Source organism: Oryctolagus cuniculus, chromosome 8 (assembly GCF_051225735.1).
Source record: "Oryctolagus cuniculus isolate XC-2025 breed Fujian yellow rabbit chromosome 8, ASM5122573v1, whole genome shotgun sequence".
In the NCBI taxonomy this organism is placed as follows: domain Eukaryota; kingdom Metazoa; phylum Chordata; class Mammalia; order Lagomorpha; family Leporidae; genus Oryctolagus; species Oryctolagus cuniculus.
In genome coordinates, this window is record NC_142874.1 from 104,687,235 (window position 1) to 104,706,202 (window position 18,968).

General features: G+C 36.9%; 1 protein-coding gene across 8 annotated transcripts in view; it reads right to left on the reverse strand.

Moving 5' to 3' along the window:
- The window catches only part of CCSER1 (coiled-coil serine rich protein 1), a 1,433,531-nt gene that overhangs the window by 1,220,854 nt on the left and 193,709 nt on the right, over nucleotides 1-18,968 (reverse strand). The window contains exon 4 of one of the 8 annotated variants that reach the window (XM_089302628.1): nucleotides 1,147-5,972. The exons of the other annotated variants lie outside the window; for them this stretch is intronic. Within the exon in view, the coding sequence (XP_089158754.1) occupies nucleotides 5,940-5,972 (33 nt within the window). The 3' untranslated portion in view covers nucleotides 1,147-5,939. Of the gene's footprint in view, nucleotides 1-1,146; nucleotides 5,973-18,968 lie in introns of those variants that run through there. 8 annotated transcript variants of the gene reach the window in all.

An 18,968-nucleotide genomic window follows, 5' to 3' on the forward strand; every position in this document is an offset into this window, starting at 1 on the left:
CTGTCCACTCTGCCTGTCAAAAATAAAATAAAATAAAATAAAATAAAATGGATTTTATATATTTGAGAGCTAGAGTTACAGACAGAAGGAGGACAAAGAGAAAGGACTTCCACCCTCTGGTTCACTCCCTGGATGACCCCAACAGCTAAAGCTGATGGATCCATAGCCAAGAACAAGGAGGTTGCTCCAGGTCTCCCACAAAAGTGTAGGGGCCCAAGCACTTGGGCCATATTCCACTGCTTTCCCAAGGAATTAGCAAGGAACTGGATCAAAAGAGAAGTAGCTGGGACATAAACAGGCCCCCATATGGAATGCCGGTGCTGCAGGCATAGGATTAGCCTACTATGCCACAGTATATAGTAATACATACAAACACTTGAGAAAACATATTTTCATGAAAATTTTGTATGTAAAAATTTATTGAATGTTTTAAACAGATGGAGCCAGGGGCTGACATTTGGCACAGCAGGTAAAGCAGCTGTCTGCTAAAGCAACCACCTGCTATGGTGGCATCCCATGTGGGCCCTGTTTCATATCCCAGCTGCGACACTTCCGATCCAGCTCCCTGCTAATGGCCCAGGAAAGGTAGCAGAAGATGGCCCAAGTGCTTGGGCCACTGCTACCCTCATGGGAGACCTGAACGAACCTCCTGACTATTGACTTCAGCCATCTGGGGAATGAACCGGAAGATCTCTCTCTCTCCACCCTCTCTCTCCTTCTCTCTCTGTAACTCTGATTTTCAAATAATCTTTTAAACGTGTATATTAATAAAGAAATTCTGTACCTGAATATAAAGGAATACAATATACCATAAAGTATATTTGAAACTGTGTGGGGGCCAGTGCTGTGCTGTAGCGGGTAAAACTGGCACCTTCAGGGCCAGTATCCCATATGGGCGCTGGTTGGAGTTCTGGATGTTCTACTTCTGATCCAGCTCTCTGCTGTGGCCTGCAAAAGCAACAGAAGATGGTCTAGGACCTTGGTACCCTGCACTCGTGTGGGAGAGCTGGAAGAAGCTCTTGGCTCCTGGCTTCAGATCAGTCCAGCTTCAGCCACTGCGGCCATCTTTGGGGCGTGAACCAGGGGATGGAAGACTCTTCTCTCTCTCTCTCTCTGCCTGTCTGCCTCTGCCTCTCTCTGTAACTCTTCCTTTCAAATAAATAAGTCTTTAAGAAAAACTGTGTATGTATACTTCACATTTAATCCAGATCTGATACTGTTCAGTTGTTACGTTTCTTAAGCATATATTTGTATATTGTATATTTCTTAACTTATTTCTTAAGTTATATATTTCATAAACAGTAGCAAAAATTATGAGAATTTTTATTCATTTTATTTGCATAGCACTTTAATATTTTATGGTAGTTCAGTAATAGTTTGATTGTCACTGAAACTTTACAGTCAACCTAACTCCCCTGAAGATAAATTATCGAATTTGAGTGGTCAACCTGACAGCTTTGTAACTTTGATTGCTTTCCATTAACAAATGATTCTTCATTTTTAATTTCTCTAGATTTGAGTAGTGCTTTGAAATACTTACTAAAATTTTATTTGACAGCATCAAAATGGGTCACAATTTACATTTACTCTATATGTACACATGTATTTGTATGTCAGTGCTTATGTGGCCTACCTCATAAATAATGCCTGTATTATGGTACTTGTATGGATTTAAGTGCCAGTTACATTGGAAAATATTACTATTCTAGTTTGACTTGGTAATGAAAATACAAAAACCTGAGCACTTTTCATATTTTTATAATATTGCATCTTAATAAAAAGTTATAATATAAATGGCTAGCAACTCTGAAAATAAATCACATAATTTCTTTCCAGGTTTCAGTAGACAGTATAATTAGTTTAAACAGAATAAACAAAATCCCACCAAGTACAGTAGATCAGAATTTATAGTATTGTTTGTATACCTCATAAAAATGAATTCTACCTGTTAGACTTCTGATTTTTTTGAGAGGTTTTGGAATATGACTTTCCACATATTTGTGTATAGCTTTTTTTTCTATTAATGTTTGAGTTTATAGAAAGTAGAAACCATTTTTATTTATCTATGTGGCTAGCAATGTAGCTAAAGTGTAGTAAATATCAGTTAGTGACTTTGAAAGAATGAATTAAACTATGCTTAAAAAAAAAATGCTCATAGTTTCCCCTTTAACATAAAATTAAGGCCAAGCTGCAAGGAATTCCCTCTTAACAGACCTAAGAGACAAAGTCAGTCTACACTAGGGAGATTGGAAGTTGATCTTGAAATTAAGAAGGGTTGGAGCATGGGCACGAAGGAGGATAGGGTGGGAGGTACTACTATGTTCCTAAAGCTCTATACTTTAAATACGTGAAACTTATATAACTTAAATAAAATTTCAAAAGGGCAAAAAAATGAAAAAGACTTATTATCCATGTTATAGCATTTGTCAAAATTTTCTTACTTAATACACTCGATAGTATTCCATTATACATTGCTACAAAAAAAGAGAAATTATCAAGTATATAGACCTTCTCATAGCTCATCACTTATTTAGTAGATATTATATTATGGTTGTAAATGATATAATGTACTTGATTCAAGAATATTATTATCTGCAAATGAATGGGGAAATACTTGAGTGAATCACTGTAAAATGCAGACCCTACTTTTACATTTCAAGTCTTATACTGTTAGCAGTGAAAGATCTTAAATAATGAAGCAGTTAAGTAATCAAAGACAGATGTGTGTAGTGGCTGAGGCTGTAGAGTGGAAACTCTGCAGCCCCCAGTACCTGAGTCTACTTTCTAGCTTCTCTCCTGGCAGTGGGCCCTAGTATTACTTAGCTGTCTCTCTTTTCTCAGTAGATAATGCTCTTATCTTTATACATGATCACCACATATATACTTGTTTCCTTATAATTATTTAAAATTCTGTATCCTTGTCTTCCAGGTAATCTCGTTTTTCTCTTTTTGGATCATTATTCTACATTTTTCTGACTTTTGTTGTCTCTTGCATTACACTGTATGAACTTCTAAACAGTACTTCATTCAATTAATTATAACTATGGTTATAGTTACAACAATGACTGACATTCACTGAGCTCTGCTCTGTTCAGAATAAACATTAAAAGGCTTTAATATTTGGAATACCTAAATAGTATTAATAATGGTTTGTCAGCTAATCTAGACACATAATACCTAAAGCCAATGGTGTTACTAAGCAAAGACTTAAACTATCTACTTATCTACTGCAGAGACTCAGAACATACTCAGAGTGAGATTTTCTGGATGTGAGCCCATTCCTACAGTCACTAGTCTTATGGGTTGAGCAAGTTATTTAATGCTTGTGTGCTTCAGTTTCCTCATCTGAGAAAAAGTGGGCAATATCATTACAAAATCTCACAGGAAATCAATAAATGAACCACAGAGTATAAACTACCACTGCTACTGAAGATCAAACGGGAGGTCTAAATCAGAAAAGACGGATACTCAAGAAATGTTTCACCTGGGAAGCAGGACTTGAATTAGACATTCAGGAAAAAATAGAAAGTGGCAAGAGAGAAGCATGAGATGCGGGAGAGGAGCATTACAGGAGGAGCCAAGTCCAAAACTGGAAGCAAAAATGATTTATTTTAGAAATGAAAGCAAAGAGGCTTCCAAGTGTACAAAATGAATACCAGCGGCATCACTTATTTCAGAGTATGAGTTCAGTATAATGGTTTCCCAATCCACATTTAACTAAATTTTGAAGAACTATCCCTTTCCAGCTACACACAAGGTTACCTCAAAATGTTCATAGAAAATGGAATTAAAAGGTAAGTTTAGGACCGGCACTGTGGCACAAGAGCTAAGCCTCCAGCTGCAGTGCCGGCATCCCATATGGGCACCAGTTCATGTCCCAGCTGCACCACTTCTGATCCAAATTTCTGCTATGTCCCGGGAAAGTAGTAAAAAATGGTCCAAGTACTTGGGTCCCTGCACCCGCGTGGGAGACTGGGAAGAAGCTCCAGGCTTCTGGCTTCAAATCAGCCCAGATCTGGCCATTGCAGCCATGTGGATAGTGAACTAGCTGATGGAAAACCTCCCTCTCTCTGCCTCTGCCTTTCAAATAAATAAATCTTTAAAAATATAGGTAAGTTAACATTTGGTACAAAAAAAATTGAAATCCACAAATACTTTTTGCATAATATTTATTTTCCCTGAACTTTTTAGAAGACCCTATACACATGGATTTCAACTTTTTATAGCAAAATAAACTTATGCTTTAATGCTGTTTCCCATGAACTTTCTAACGTACCCTCATCATTTTAGTTAAATTAATTTAGCCACTAACCAGAAAAATCATCTTGTGAGTGTTTCTGTTGGCACACCAAAATCTCTTGGAAAGAAAAAAAAATGTCTTTTTTAAGCTCAAAGAAATTTCAGGTTCCAGTGTCCAAATAAAAGAATTATCACTCTCTAATCAATGTACACATGGGTTATTTATGCTATTTTCACTGATTTTACATGTTTTTAAAGAGACTACCAATGGAATAAGAATGGTGAATATTCTAAATTTTAAAGGAATATACATGATTTTAAACCTTTATTATTCTTGAAGTTATAAATAAAAGAAAGCATTAAATATTAGGAAGATTGGAATTGTACATAGAATCAGAGAATGAGGCACAAGTTACAGGAAGGTCAAATTCAACTCAACAGGAGAAAGAAAATTTCATGACTATTTCTACTTAATAGTGCCCAGAGATCTTTAGTAAGAAATTTTCTTCTGAGGAAGACTTATAAACATGAAATAACATTTCTCACATGAAAATTGACCACATAATCTATGAACAAAATAAACCCCCCAATAAAACATATTCTTCCCAGTTTCTCTATGATTAAATTCACTGAATAAATACTTGCTTTTAAAGGTTTATAAAAAGGAGAGGAAAAGTGCAACATAATGTATAATAATAAAAATTTCAGATAAAACAGTCATAGAAAACATATGTGCTTAAGTTAGGAAGAGGCTCTTAAAGTCTCTTGATAATTAACACTTGACATGGCTATAACCTAAGCTTAAATATAATCACTACTTCTTTTCAGACATGTTTGTACTGATTTCTACAAACCATCATTAATTCATTAGTCTAGCATCTTTAAGCTCAATATGATAAATTGTTTCAAAAATGGTTAGATAGAAAATATAACTCTATCAATAAAGAAGGTTACAAGATAGTTAATTTTTCTGTCTTAATCATAACACATTTTAATTAGAAGACAATCTTGCAATCAGTTCATATAGATTGCATCTCTGGCCCCTGGCTCCTTTATGTGTACCATGTATACTAAAAGAAAAAAAATATTCTTTGAAGACAGTTGATTGCAAAATGAGCATACAGGGGAAAAAAGGAACCCACTGCTACTTAATGCAATCAGAGCATCAGTCCTTACAGAGGGACTCACAACAACCACTGCCATAAGTAAGATTTTCTGTTTCTATAAATTTCTCCCATAATCTGGTATTGCCTCTCACATTATCCTATGTGCAAAATTATGTGGACATTTCACATGTTGACAGGTTGGTGTGGCTAAAAAATGGATTGTTCATAAATGAGGCTGTGTGGCTTCAGTCACTAATAAACTACAACACATTATAGCTGAACTCATAATGTGAGAAAGGTACACAAATTGTGAAGTTAAAAAAAAATAGCCAGCATCCGGCACTGTGTCCCAGAGGATTACAGCTGCTGCCTGTAGTGCCAGCATCTCATATGGGTGCTGATTCATGTCGGGGCTGCTCCACTTCCCATCCAGCTCTCTTCTGTGGCCTGGGAAAGCAGTGGAAGATGGCCCAAGTCCTTAGGCCCCTGCACCCAGGTGGGAGACTTGGAAGAAGCTCCTGGCTCCTGGCTCCTGGCGCCTGGCTCCTGGCTCCTGGCTCCTGGCTCCTGGCTCCTGGCTCCTGGCTCCTTGCTTCAGATCAGCATGGCTCTGGCTGTTGCGGCCATCTGGGAAGTGAACCAACAGATGAACCTTTCTCTCTCGGTCTCTGCCTGTAACTCTGCCTTTCAAATAAATAAATAAATCTATTTACAAAAAAGAAAAACAGCCAAAGTCAACCTAAGTCTAGGTTTTCTTTTCCTAGGAATATCTCTATTGCTATGCTCCAGAAGGCATTTATAACATATTTGCGAAGCTGGTCATTATTCAGTAACTACTCACTAATGGGAAACCTTTTAAAAACACAATTTTACAATTTTTAAAACAAAAAAATCAAAATACATAATTGAATAACTAAAATTAAACTCTGATTAGGTGCTGAGAGAACAGAATTAATTTAGCAGCCAAGTGCTTTAACCAAATTGGAATATAAATTTTAACTCAAATGGCAATGAAAAATCTATATGCTACTTTGCATTCATACAATAATAAAGAATGCAGCCATATTTTTTGCAAGGTATTCACCACTGTAACATTTGTTACAAATTCATTTAATCCATTTAAAATTAAGTGAATAATAATTCAAAATTATTTATTTTTAGGACTGTTTTGATTAAACCCTTAATTGGTCCTGACTTCCTACCAAAAATGGTATTATACAAGCTATCTTCAAGAAGTTAATGGAAAATGCATATTATGAAAAAAACAATGCATGGATTTCAAAATTTTCTGCACCAAGGTAAACATCTTTTAATTCCATTTTCCTCAAACTTCCTGAAGCCCTAGTATAATACATGATTCTCCCTGACTAGCTCTTTGCTATTTCTCTCATACAATCCAGTATCTACTTCTATTCCCACACTCCTGCTTTACCCCAACGCTTCCTACATTAACTAAGAACAACCAAAATGAAAACTGCTCTATGTCTACAGTGCTGTTCAGTTGGTTTCTCCCGAGCTCACCAAGAGGCAACTGTTGTGTCATGGATACAAATTGTAGAAACGAAGCCAAGAAGATGACTGCATTCTGACAGCTGTTTAAAAGGCTCTCCCCAGAAATACTGAATTCTGTCGGAGTTTATGTCAGTGATTGATTTTGCTGTTTACCATAAGGACTCCAATTCAGTGAAGTTACATGGTAACTACCAAACTTATATCCAATAGTGAAATGCGTGCTTTTCTCACTAATGAATCATTGCCCCTTAGGTCAACTACCAGTTTTGAATCCAATTTTGCAATATTATTCTAAGATTCCTCTATTAAATTACTAGTCAGTCCCACAGATGCACTTTGAACTAATTTACTGTTGTGTAGTTATTCCTACTAATGAGCTGAGTAAATCTTTGATTCTTGTCCAGTCTATTCTTGCACAAATCATATTTTAAACTTTGGAAATTACTCTTCGACTGTTTGCAGAACCTATACAGACGCTGATGTGGAGTCACATACTAGAGCCAGTTGCACTCATTCCTGGATAGATCAGTTCATAGTCTCATTAAGAACAAGTTTGTCCTTTCTTGCATCCCAAAATGACTTTGGAGAGCCAAAGCTCTGATTTTCTGTTTATTTTTTCCTTTCTTCTGATGTTGCATGTTTTTATTTCTTTGTTTTGGGTCATTTACTTCTGGTTCTAACAAATACTGTAGATCTGTTTCCTATACCTGGATAGGACTATGCTCCTTTCCACAATCAGACCTCAAACTGCTGAGTCATGTCTTGAATCACAGAGCCAGCCACAATTGTAAAATCAAGAGAGCACCTTATGTGAAAGTCCTGGCTTCCCCTGTGTTCCACCACCAGGTGCAGAACTGGTGAGCACTGAACCTGAGCCAGTCTCCACCACATGGTCAGGAAATCACCTGTGTATATCTGTGTATATATGAGTCTGGTTTCATGTGACCAATGATTCCAAATCTGTGGAATGTCTGAGACATTATTTGCTGTTTTCTGTTGGATTGATTACGGGATCTACTTTTAACCAGGTTAGAGACAGAGAGGGCTTTTTGTTGTCATCTGTTTCATTCATTTGTTTTTTTTAACTATTTGGGAGGTTGTATCAATTCTGTTATTGTACCCATGGCAAAGAGAAGCAGCTCATTGATATCTAGACATACAGAAGCCAGAAACTGGATTCTAGGTGCCACTCTCAATGCAGACTCTCAAATACAGTCGCTTCCTAGAAGAGTAGGAGCTTTAGCAAATTTTGGAGATGGCAGAAAAGTAGAAATCATCAAATTTATAGGGTACTACAAGTGAAATCTCCTAGAAAAGCAGGGTTAGGTCCTTCACATCAGAATTGTAGAGCCAGTGCTAGAGCTTTTAAAAGATGTATTCCTATATTTCTTAAAAATATTTCCAAGGGCCGGCACTGTGGCACAGCGGGTTAAAGCCCTGGCCTGAAGCACCAGCATCCCACATGGGCATCAGTTCTAGTCCCAGCTGCTCCTTTTCCTATCCAGCTCTCTGCTGTGGCCTGGGAAAGCAGTAGAAGATGGCCCAAGTCCTTGGGGCCCTCACCCACATGGCAGACCCAGAGGAAGCTCCTGGCTCCTGGATTTGGATCAGCACAGCTCCAGCTGTTGCAGCCATCTGGGGAATGAACCAGTGGATGGAAGACCTCTCTCTCTGTCTCTACCTCTCTGTAACTCTTTCAAATAAATAAAATAAATATTTGAAAAAAATACTTAAAAATTTCCATATAGCAGTACTCGATACTTTAAGCTTAGGAGGCACATATAATTAATTAACATTTCCAGTTGCACAGTAAAATCTTAGGCCACAACACAAAATAATCAGTCTTTTTCTGAGATTAATAATAAACTTAAAATTTAGTTATTATAAAAAATTATATATAATAAATGGACTATAGTTATATACTTACAATGATGTATAACAGTAATATAATAATATTTGGAAAATATTTAGGATCAAAGAGACAGTGTTAAGAAAAAAATCCAAATATTAGAAATAAGAATGAAGATGACTACAGGCTACATTTCTTGTCAATGTCGTCTGAGTGATTATTTAATTCTTATGGAGAATGCTTCACTTTTGATTGTGTTGTCTGCTATAATTTAAGGCTTCATACTCTGTAAAGTTAAATTTAACTTGTAGACTGGTGTCCTACAGAGATTCAAATGTTTTTGGTTAGAAAAAATAGCTATAAATATAATTTCTTCCTTTGTTAGACATTAATCAGCTTTATAATATATCTAATAATAATCCTAGTCTAATTTTTATATATACTCCTATAATAACCAGTTTCTCAAATATTCTAAACCATCTTTCATTTTTTATCAATTCCTCATTAATTTATCACTTGGGCCAATCTTTGACATATGTATAAAAATTCTACATACAACATCCAAGGAAACACTTTCACAGCATCTACTATAATATATAATGATAATTTCTACTTCGTGAAATATTTCATAAACACTCAAAAAGTTACTACTCTTCTCTTTTGTGTCACTATACTTCCTACTAATTATGACTACTCCACATATAACGCCACTATGCATACATTTATTGCCTGTCTTCCTTTGCTAGAGTTAAGTCCCCTCATAGCCTAGACCCTGTGGCTATTATTACTGAATTTTAAAGATTTAATAAAATCCAGTAATAATAATTAATATCCAACTTAAATGTTAATTGAATAAATGAATGGAATAGTACATGAACTTAATTAAAATTAAATATTTATTTTAAAAGGATATTTCAAAGCACAATAAAATATAAGATGTATTTCAATAATGTTGGAAATAAACCATTCCTAGCCACTTAGTTCTCTCTTGAAATACCAGGGAATGAGTAGATAACATGAAAACCAAGATAAAATATTAAATAAAATGTTAAATAAAATATTTTCTGTCCTAGGGCTGGAAGTTCTGCAAGATATAGATGCACTGTACTTATTAAAAGATGATTTCACTTAGCATGCCAGAAACAACCACTATTCGTTTAGCCTATTTACTTAAAAAGGGATTCAGAAGCCACCATGAGGAAAATTCCACAAATCAAATCTGAAATATTTTAAACATCAAGATAAATAATGATGAAAGAAGTTATAATCCATCAAAGAAAAGTAGAACCCAAAATTCTATTCTGAACAATCATCTTCCATCCATAAATACATACACACACACTTGCACACACATACACAAACATACATACCAGCACAGTATCTGAACAAAGGAAGGGGGAAAGATTTATCCATAGTCAAACGGTAAATATAAAATGGATGATGTTGTAATAAAGGGCTATTATGCAGGGATCATGAGAAAAAAATAACTAGGGAAAAGGATCAGTAATGCTAAACACTAAAACTTCTGCATAAAAGTTGATGAAAAACAAACTATTTACACAGCTTCAAAGCATCTATATATCTAGAGAGTACTTGTTAATTAACTAGAGGAAAAGATCATAGCTTTTCAGAGGCAAAGCTTAGTAAACACCACCTTTAACAAGCGATCAATGGTAACATCACCAGAAACTAGCAAAAGGACTTCAATTGCCTTCTTACATGATCCTCTAAGAACTCTATATTACATATAAAATTTTCCTTCCAAAAATTATCTGAGCCGAATCTAATAGTTAAATACCAGAGAAGCTGAACTAAGGAACATCCTACCTGCCATGCCATGTGATATTTAAAATAAAAGTAGTGAGGAACTAGTTCAGATTAAAGAAGACATCTAAATACATAACACAGTATTCTGGACTGGAGGTCGAATTGAGAAATACAGTGAAACATTTGGGAAAAAGTGATAGGAATTTACATTAAATAAAAGGATTGTGTCTAAGTTAAGTTTCCTAATTATTTTTTTTAAGATTTAATTTACTTATTTGAAAGGTAGAGTTATAGAGAGGCAGAGGCACTCAGCTGGCTCACTCCTAGATGGCCACCAACAGCCAGAGCTGATCCAATCCAAAGCCAGGAGCAGGAGCTTCTTCCAGGTCTCCCATGTGGGTACAGAGGCCCAAGGATTTGGGTCATTTTCTACTGCCTTCCCAGGCCTTAGTAGAGAGTGGATCAGAAGTAGAACAGCCAGGACATGAACTGGCACCCATATGGGATGCCAGCACTTCAGGCGGTGGCTTTACCCACTATGCCACAGCACCAGCCCTGAATTTCCTAATTTTGATAATCACTTTGTGACCTAGAAAAATATCCTTCTTCTTAGAAAACAGGCTGAAGTATTTAGGAGCAAAGGATCATGACATCTATAATCACTTCTCACATGTTTCAAAAAATATATGAAAAACATAAGTGTGTGTTACCTTGAGAGAGCAAGTAAAATGAAAGATTAACAGTCGCTGAATTATGTAAAGGGCACTTAGGGGTTCTTTGTACAAATCTTCACACTTGCATGTAAGTATGAATTGATTATAAAATGCATTTAGTAAATTGAAATGACCTGTTGTAACTATAGTGCTGCTGGGGGCTTAACAATACCAAAAATCAGTGCAGTTAACAAGTTTTTTAAGAAAAAAGATTCACATGGAGGAACAGTAATTGAAACAACACCTAATTTACTTACTCTCTTAAATGTGATGCTATTAATAGGCAACTGAGTTTTGTTATTTTGAGTCAAGTTTTATTTTTAATTTTGAGAAGTGAGTTGATTTGAGGAGTGAGTTGACTTCAGGATGAGGCAGAGGAAAGGAATATAGGACAAGAAACAAAACAGAGAAGAAGGCAGTTTTTCTACTTATCTGAATGCCACTTCTTACAAGTTTTGTTTTGTGAACATTGCAATTTATGGAAAGAGATTATCTGAACAAAGATACGACATGACCTTTGAGAACAAACTGCCCCTAAAAAGTCTAAAAAGCATTCAAGAGAAACATCCACAGAGATCTGTCTAAGAAGTGTCCTGGAGAGAGCTATTAATCTTATCCACCCAGTCAATATGACTTGACTGATATGCATACAGACTCTGTTTCATCTTAGCCATCTGAAGCAACGCTGTGCAATCCTTTGTTCTTTGTCTATACATTCCTTATCTGCTTAAAATTAATCAGTGGCATCCTTTTCAATAGTAGTATACAGTCCCTGAAGATCTTTGTAACCAAGCATGTTCCAAAAATTACTAGTAGTTAATCCTGTAAAAAATTTGCCTTCCACTTTACTTAAAGCCCGTCTTTTGGGGCCAAACATACATTCACTGTGTAATGATAAATAAACATTTAGTGTTATGAAGTACATCAATTTTGACTATGATTTGACAACCATAGAATATTTCCCAATACTAATTTAAACTGGACAGGTTCCTGCCTCCCGGGACTAGCTTATTTATATTTTGCTCTGAATTAACCCCATATTAACTTTTTTTTACAAAACCTGTTCATTTCTGCCTAGATCCTGCAAAAGGAAGGTGGGGAGGGGTGGGGGATAGGAGGTGGAGCTGTTTTACCTTTCTTTGAACTGCCCCACCCCTATTTCTGGCCCAAGGTGGACTACAGTGAATTGGACTCATTTTGCTGAAATCTTTCTTCCACTTTACTAATAATTAGATGATACTTATACCCCCCTCAGTTCCATTTTTTAGAGTTGTTAGGGCTGTTCACTATTTGATCCATTACGTAGATCTGTAATAGAATGCAGAATCAGATGATTTCTTACCTACTATAGGTATTCTTCGGATAAGGAATCTATCTTTTCAGAATGTAAATATTCCATGATTTAGTGGGGAATTAAAACTTTAACAGCCCAGACTTCTATTTTTTCCTTTTATGCCATATGACTCAGTTTCCATAAATAAAGACCTTTCTTGTTCATCATGTTGTTCCCAACTCCTTAAACAGTGCCTGATGTATGTGCTGGGCCTGTAGATAGCATTGGGTGAAACTGAAAATTCATGTTCCTTGGCCATTAAGTCCACTTAATGAAAATATATTTTAAAAATTTTTCTTCACTTTGGGCTGCTGTTTATCCACAAAAATTCTGTGATTTTATTATGCTATTTTGTTTTCTTTTTAAAAAATTAATTTTAATGATTTTTTTTGTCTATGCAAAAGCTTGTCTGTTGAACCAATGATTTCCTAGGTTATGGTAAAAGTATTCTTATTTTAAAATAATATAAGAATTTTCATCAAAGCCAGGGTGTCAAAATTGAAAAATCACTTTATGTTGTCTTTACAGACAAAAAAAAATTTCTGTAGAAATCATTTCTAGGGATCAACTGTTCTGATTTCCTAAAAATTACCTAATGGTCAACTTCTAACAAGGAGTGAATCATGAAAAGTTGAAGATTGTAGCAGCTTTTATGTTCAACCCCACTGCACTGAATCAAAAACTACAAAGGAAATGCTATGGTGACAACAGTGGCTATCTTTGAACTCCTTTAGTTAACAGACCTTACAGGCATCCAGCTGTGTAACAGTAAGTTCCCTTCAGGAAATCACAGTATCACTCCATAAAACTTAATAGCATCGCAATGCCCTTTCGTTACACAGGACTTCCTAAAGAGACAAATGCTACTGGAGAAGAACATGCATTAGAAGTTCTTTTCTCCTTCTCTAAATGCACGCTCAGCAGCCCTGCATCTATGCTTCACTCATTTCTTTCTCAGCTATAACAACTTCCAGTAAACTGCTGGGTCAAGTTAAAGCTTTAGTATCAGTGTACTCTGACACCCACTTGGCTCCCTGATAGTTTCTGTATGCTTTTATTATTATTATTATTAAAAATAAAAGGAGAGAAAATCACTGTGATTGATGAACCATAGCTAGGTGGTTGATCTTTCCATTTAAAACCCGGTTTTGTATTAATGCATCCACATTTCTTTGGAACATAAACCTACTGAAAGCAACAGCATGCTGAGATATACAGTCTCATCTGAACCAGTGCCCAACACATGATATGAATTATCTGACAGCTGGTTACCCTCTAATTCAAGTTTTATAGAGTTTAAATATTCACGTTGCATACCCTACTGGTGCGGGTATTTTTTTCAAAAGAATGGACAAAGAAGTAAGAAGGACAGGCGCAAAACCCCCTGGGTGTTTTAAAAGTTTCCGTCATAAAAGTGCGGAGACCTTAAATTATCACTGGATGGGCTACTACTACTAAATGCACTACATCCAATATTTATTCTTAAACAAAAATGAATACAGTAATCACATTTATCTTCAATATCAAGTTTTGTCTTTTCAATCATTGCCCAGAACTATTTTGGATACCATTACCTTAAAATTTAACAGATGACACTTTTACATTAGATATTTATGAAGTTATCAATGAGTTACAAAATATTTGAATACATGTCTTCAATGGTTAAATATGATTTGCAATTTAAGAAAAAATAAATGCAACTTAAATTTCTTTATAAACACCTAAGATACCTGTCAGTCTTAAAAAGAAGTTGTTTCTCCCCCAATTTAACAATCAAGAAACAGCTGGGGTTGAGTGAACTTTCTAAATCAAGTGTAACATGGACACAGAAAAGTATGCAAGTCTTACGGGTACTGATTGATTAAGTATTTTCTAAGTGATATAAACTGGTTTTGAAAGAGGAACAGTGTCAAAAAAAATCAAATGAGAAATCAAGTAAATAGAAGATCTCCTATACAGCATTAAAATATAAATTACTTGGACTATCCAAGGCATTTTCTATTGTAATTTAAAAGAGCTGACACTTTGCCATGATAAATTTTAAATGTGAGTTTGACATTTAAAATGGTTTCATTTTAAATGATCATAAAATGCAATATTTTAATTTCAATGTTTTATTAATGAAATATCTGTCATATTTACTTATGTAACACTTTAAAATTTATGAAGTGTTTTCACATAAATCTGTTATTTGATACTCCAACAACTTTATGAAGAGGGCAATGACAGATATGGGATTGCAATTTGATGTCCTTTCAAAAATCTCTTATTCTGTTCCTCACATCATAGATATAGATAACATCACGTTTGACTTAAGATCATGTTAGCCTGACACAAAAGAATTATCATTTTGTAAATCTTGCTATTTTGATCACATTTGTGTGTTAGGAGAAAGTATATGTGCTTTTACTCTAGACAAGTAACACAAAAATGAAATAAAAATGCCTGCTCGATCTTAAAAATTGGAAGGTACCAAAGGTATTTATAAAAGCAAAATCATAAAATATTATAAAATGTTCAAGTACTAATTAATGTAGAATACTTTTTATCTTGTTATTACATTTTGAATATTTTTAGGAACGAAAGGTATTTTATAGATTTTCCCTTCCCTTTGGAAGTTGGCTTAAACCTTCCAAGCCCTCACCACACACACGCCAGAGCCAGTCTGGGGCACAATCCCTGGGGAGCTCCACAGGCTACCAAGCAGAAACAGCAGTTGCAGAGGCCAACAGGGTAGGACAGGAGCTGGCAACGCGTGGTTCTCCAGTAGTTGTGCCAAGTTTCCTGGCACATCAAATACATGCTGCTTGTACAGTGTCACTTTTGCCACTAACAGCCCTTTGCCCAACTTAAACTGCTATGTGGAAAAAGGGATGCATAATGCTGAGGACAGCAACGAGGAAAGAATTTATTATTGCATTGTGCTGCACCAGTTCTGAAAGGAAGGCTCTACTGTAAGTGATATAATTGCTACTTCTGCAATGTGACTTTAGACAAAAAGTGGAGACTGATAATATTGGAGGTTGAAATATATGCAGTGAAACAAGAATTAAGATATTAATATAGTGAAGAAAAATAAGGGAGACAAGCCATCAACTTGTCTTTAATTTTTATTTATTCATTTATTTATTTTGAAAGGCAGACTTACAGAGAGGGAGAGACGGAGAGCAAGAGCAAATTTCCATCTGCTGGTTCACTCCCCAAATGGCCACAAAAGCTAGAACTAGAGCAGGACAAAGCCAGGAGCCTAGAGCTTCTTCTGGGTCTCCCCTGTGGGTGGCAGGGGCCCAAGTACTTGGGCCATCTTCTGCTGCTTTCCCAGGCACATTAGCTCGGAGCCAGATCAGAAGTGGAACAGCAGGACCCAAACTGGCACCCATATTGGATGCTGGCTTCACAGACAGAAGTTTAACCTACTATGCCACAACACCAGCCCTAAGCCATCAACTCTTAGGGCCGAAGTTCACTGAATATTTCTCTACTTCCAGCCCAAACAGAACTGCCCTCAGAGTTTCAGCTACTCTCCTTGTGCAAATAAATGTTTATAATCCATCACGTATTTTCAAAAATCTAACATTGTTAATTTCAATGCCTAACTGATTTTGTTGAATTTCTGATATAACAGATCTCTGCCGTTTGGTTTAAAATCCCTGTCTAGCTTCTCCTGTATCTTAAGTCTTCAGAAAGATCAGGTCAATGAAAAGGTAACAGGGTGAGGGGCCAAATGCAGAGGAACAGCTCTGTTTCGAGTTCGGGTGTGAAGAAGCCTGCAGGAAGACTGGAAGAAGAAAAGATGGAGTATAACCAAGGGCAGAGTTGGAATGGCAAAAGGAAGAGAACACATCTTCAGTGTCCTCCACTGTGTTAGACAAGGAAGAGCAGTCAGGACAAGATGAAAGTAGGCCGGCACCGTGGCTCACTAGGCTAATCCTCCGCCTTGCAGCGCCGGCACACCGGGTTCTAGTCCCGGTTGGGGCACCAGATCCTGTCCAGGTTGCCCCTCTTCCAGGCCAGCTCTCTGCTGTGGCCAGAGAGTGCAGTGGAGGATGGTCCAAGTACTTGGGCCCTGCACCCCATGGGAGACCAGGAGAAGCACCTGGCTCCTGCCATCAGATCAGCCACAGCGGCCACTGGAGGGTGAACCAACGGCAAAAAGGAAGACCTGTCTCTCTCTCTCTCTCTCACTGTCCACTCTGCCTGTCAAAAAAAAAAAAAAAAAGATGAAAGTAGAAAAAGGACATGAAAGTTGACAAAATCACTGATGACTTTACTGCAGTTCTCTCCTACACTTTTTCTCTACCAGGGCATATTTAGCAATGTCAGGAGATAGTTTAATTGTATTTTATTCTATTTATTTTATTTTTATTTAAGGTATACAAATTCCATGTACTTCCTATATACAGATTTAGGAACACAGTGACACTTCCCACCCTACTTTCCCTCCTATCCATGCTCCTACCCTTCTTCCTCCCTCTCTTATTCCCACTCTTAATATTTACAAAGATCTAGTTATAGTTTACTTTATAATCTTAAGATTAACCCTAGCCAGCACCATGGCTCACTTGGCTAATCCTCTGCCTGCAGTGCCAGCATTCAGGGTTCCAGTCCTGGTTGGGGCGCTGGATTCTGTCCCGGTTGCTCCTCTTCCAGTCCAGCTCTCTGCTGTGGCCAGGAAGGCAGTGGAGGATGGCCCAAGTGCTTGGGCCCTGTACCAGCATGGGAGACCAGGAGGAAGCACCTGGTTCCTGGCTTCGGATTGGCGCAGCGCGCCAGCCACAGCACACCAGCCATAGCGGCCATTTGGGAGGTGAACCAACGGAAGGAAGACCTTTCTCTCTCTCTCTCTCTCTCTCACTAACTCTGCCTGTCAAAAATAAATAAATAAATAAATAAATAAATTTTTCAAAAAAGATTAACCCTACACTAAGGAAAGAGTTCAACAAATAGTAGGAAAAAAAAGTATCCCTCAACGGTAGAGACAAGGAGTATAAACAACCACCAAATCTCAAAATATCAACTCTACTCCTATACATTACATTTTAGGTTCTCTATTAGTTACCACACACAGATCAGGGAAAACATATGAAATCCATCTCTTTGGGAATGGCTTATTTCACTAAGTATAATGGTTTCCAGTTGCATCCATATTGTTATAAGAGACACAATTTCATTTTTTTATCTGTAAGTAGTACTCCATAGTGTGTGTGTGTATATAAATATATATATATATACCATAATTATTTTCTTAGTCAGCAGTTGATGGACATCTGGGCTGATTTCATATCTAAGTTATTGTAAATTGAACTGCAATAAACATGGGCATACTGATAACTCTTTCATATGCTGTGATCATTTTGTTTGGGTAAATTCCCAGGAGTGGGATTGCTGGGTCAGCTGGTAGGTCTCTTTTCAGATTTCTGAGGTAGGAAGATAGTTTTTGTTGTCACAATCTTCTGGATTTAGCGAGTAGAAGTCAGAGATCTATTATACATCTTACTATGCACAAACAGCCCCCCAGCACAGAATTAGCAAGGACAAAAATGTCAATTGTGCCTGTGCTGAGAAACTGTGTAACACGTGAGCTTAAATACATGAAATTGAGCCATTTATTGAAAGTGAGGAAGTGAAAAGGCAAAAGTCAGGAGTGTTTGTCTTGCAGAGAAAAAGGAAGAGCAGGGAGAACTTCAGCAGCAAACAACATATACAAAAAAATTATCATTCTTTGTTTTATTGGTTTCCCCAGTGATGGAAAACTGACAAAGTGGTAAACTGAGAACAATGGAGAGACGGAAAAGAAGCCAAAGATAAGACAGAAGAAACACCCCGGTGGAGTACTCTTGTTAAGCCTGTCAAGAGCAGAAGGATTTCTTTGGAAAAAGGGAGAAAAGCACTTCTCTAAGATCAGAGGAAATGATGAAGGATTTCTGGGAAGAAACACAAATGTGGGGAGGGGGCCAGCGAGAACAGAACGGGTGGTCTCAGAGAGTGCTAGGCTCACACTTGCCTCAGTTAGCAGCCATTCTGTGATCTGTTTTCTTGTCATGGGGGAAGCGGTGTATGCTTCCTCGGAAATAGAAAGGCAGATGACCTGGTATAATCTCCCTGTAAACTTCCTAATGGCAGACTTCCTAGGAAACAAACTGGCGGACTAAATGGATTTCACTAGAAACAAAGTGTATCATCTATGGATTCTCTGATTATCTAGAATTGTTTGTCAAACATAAAGCTGGGAGTTAGAAACGCATGGGAATGGCTCCCTGAGAAATGGGCATGTATGCTGTGCAACTGATGATTAAATGGAGCTGTTGTACACTGAGAGGACTCTGTGGACATAAAGTGTTAAGGTAAACCTCACTCACCAACCTACGCCAGGGCCAGCAGGTGCAGAAAGAACGGAGCAGGAGAGCGGGAAGGCCCTCCAGCCCTCTCCCTGCTTCATCTGTGTCTCT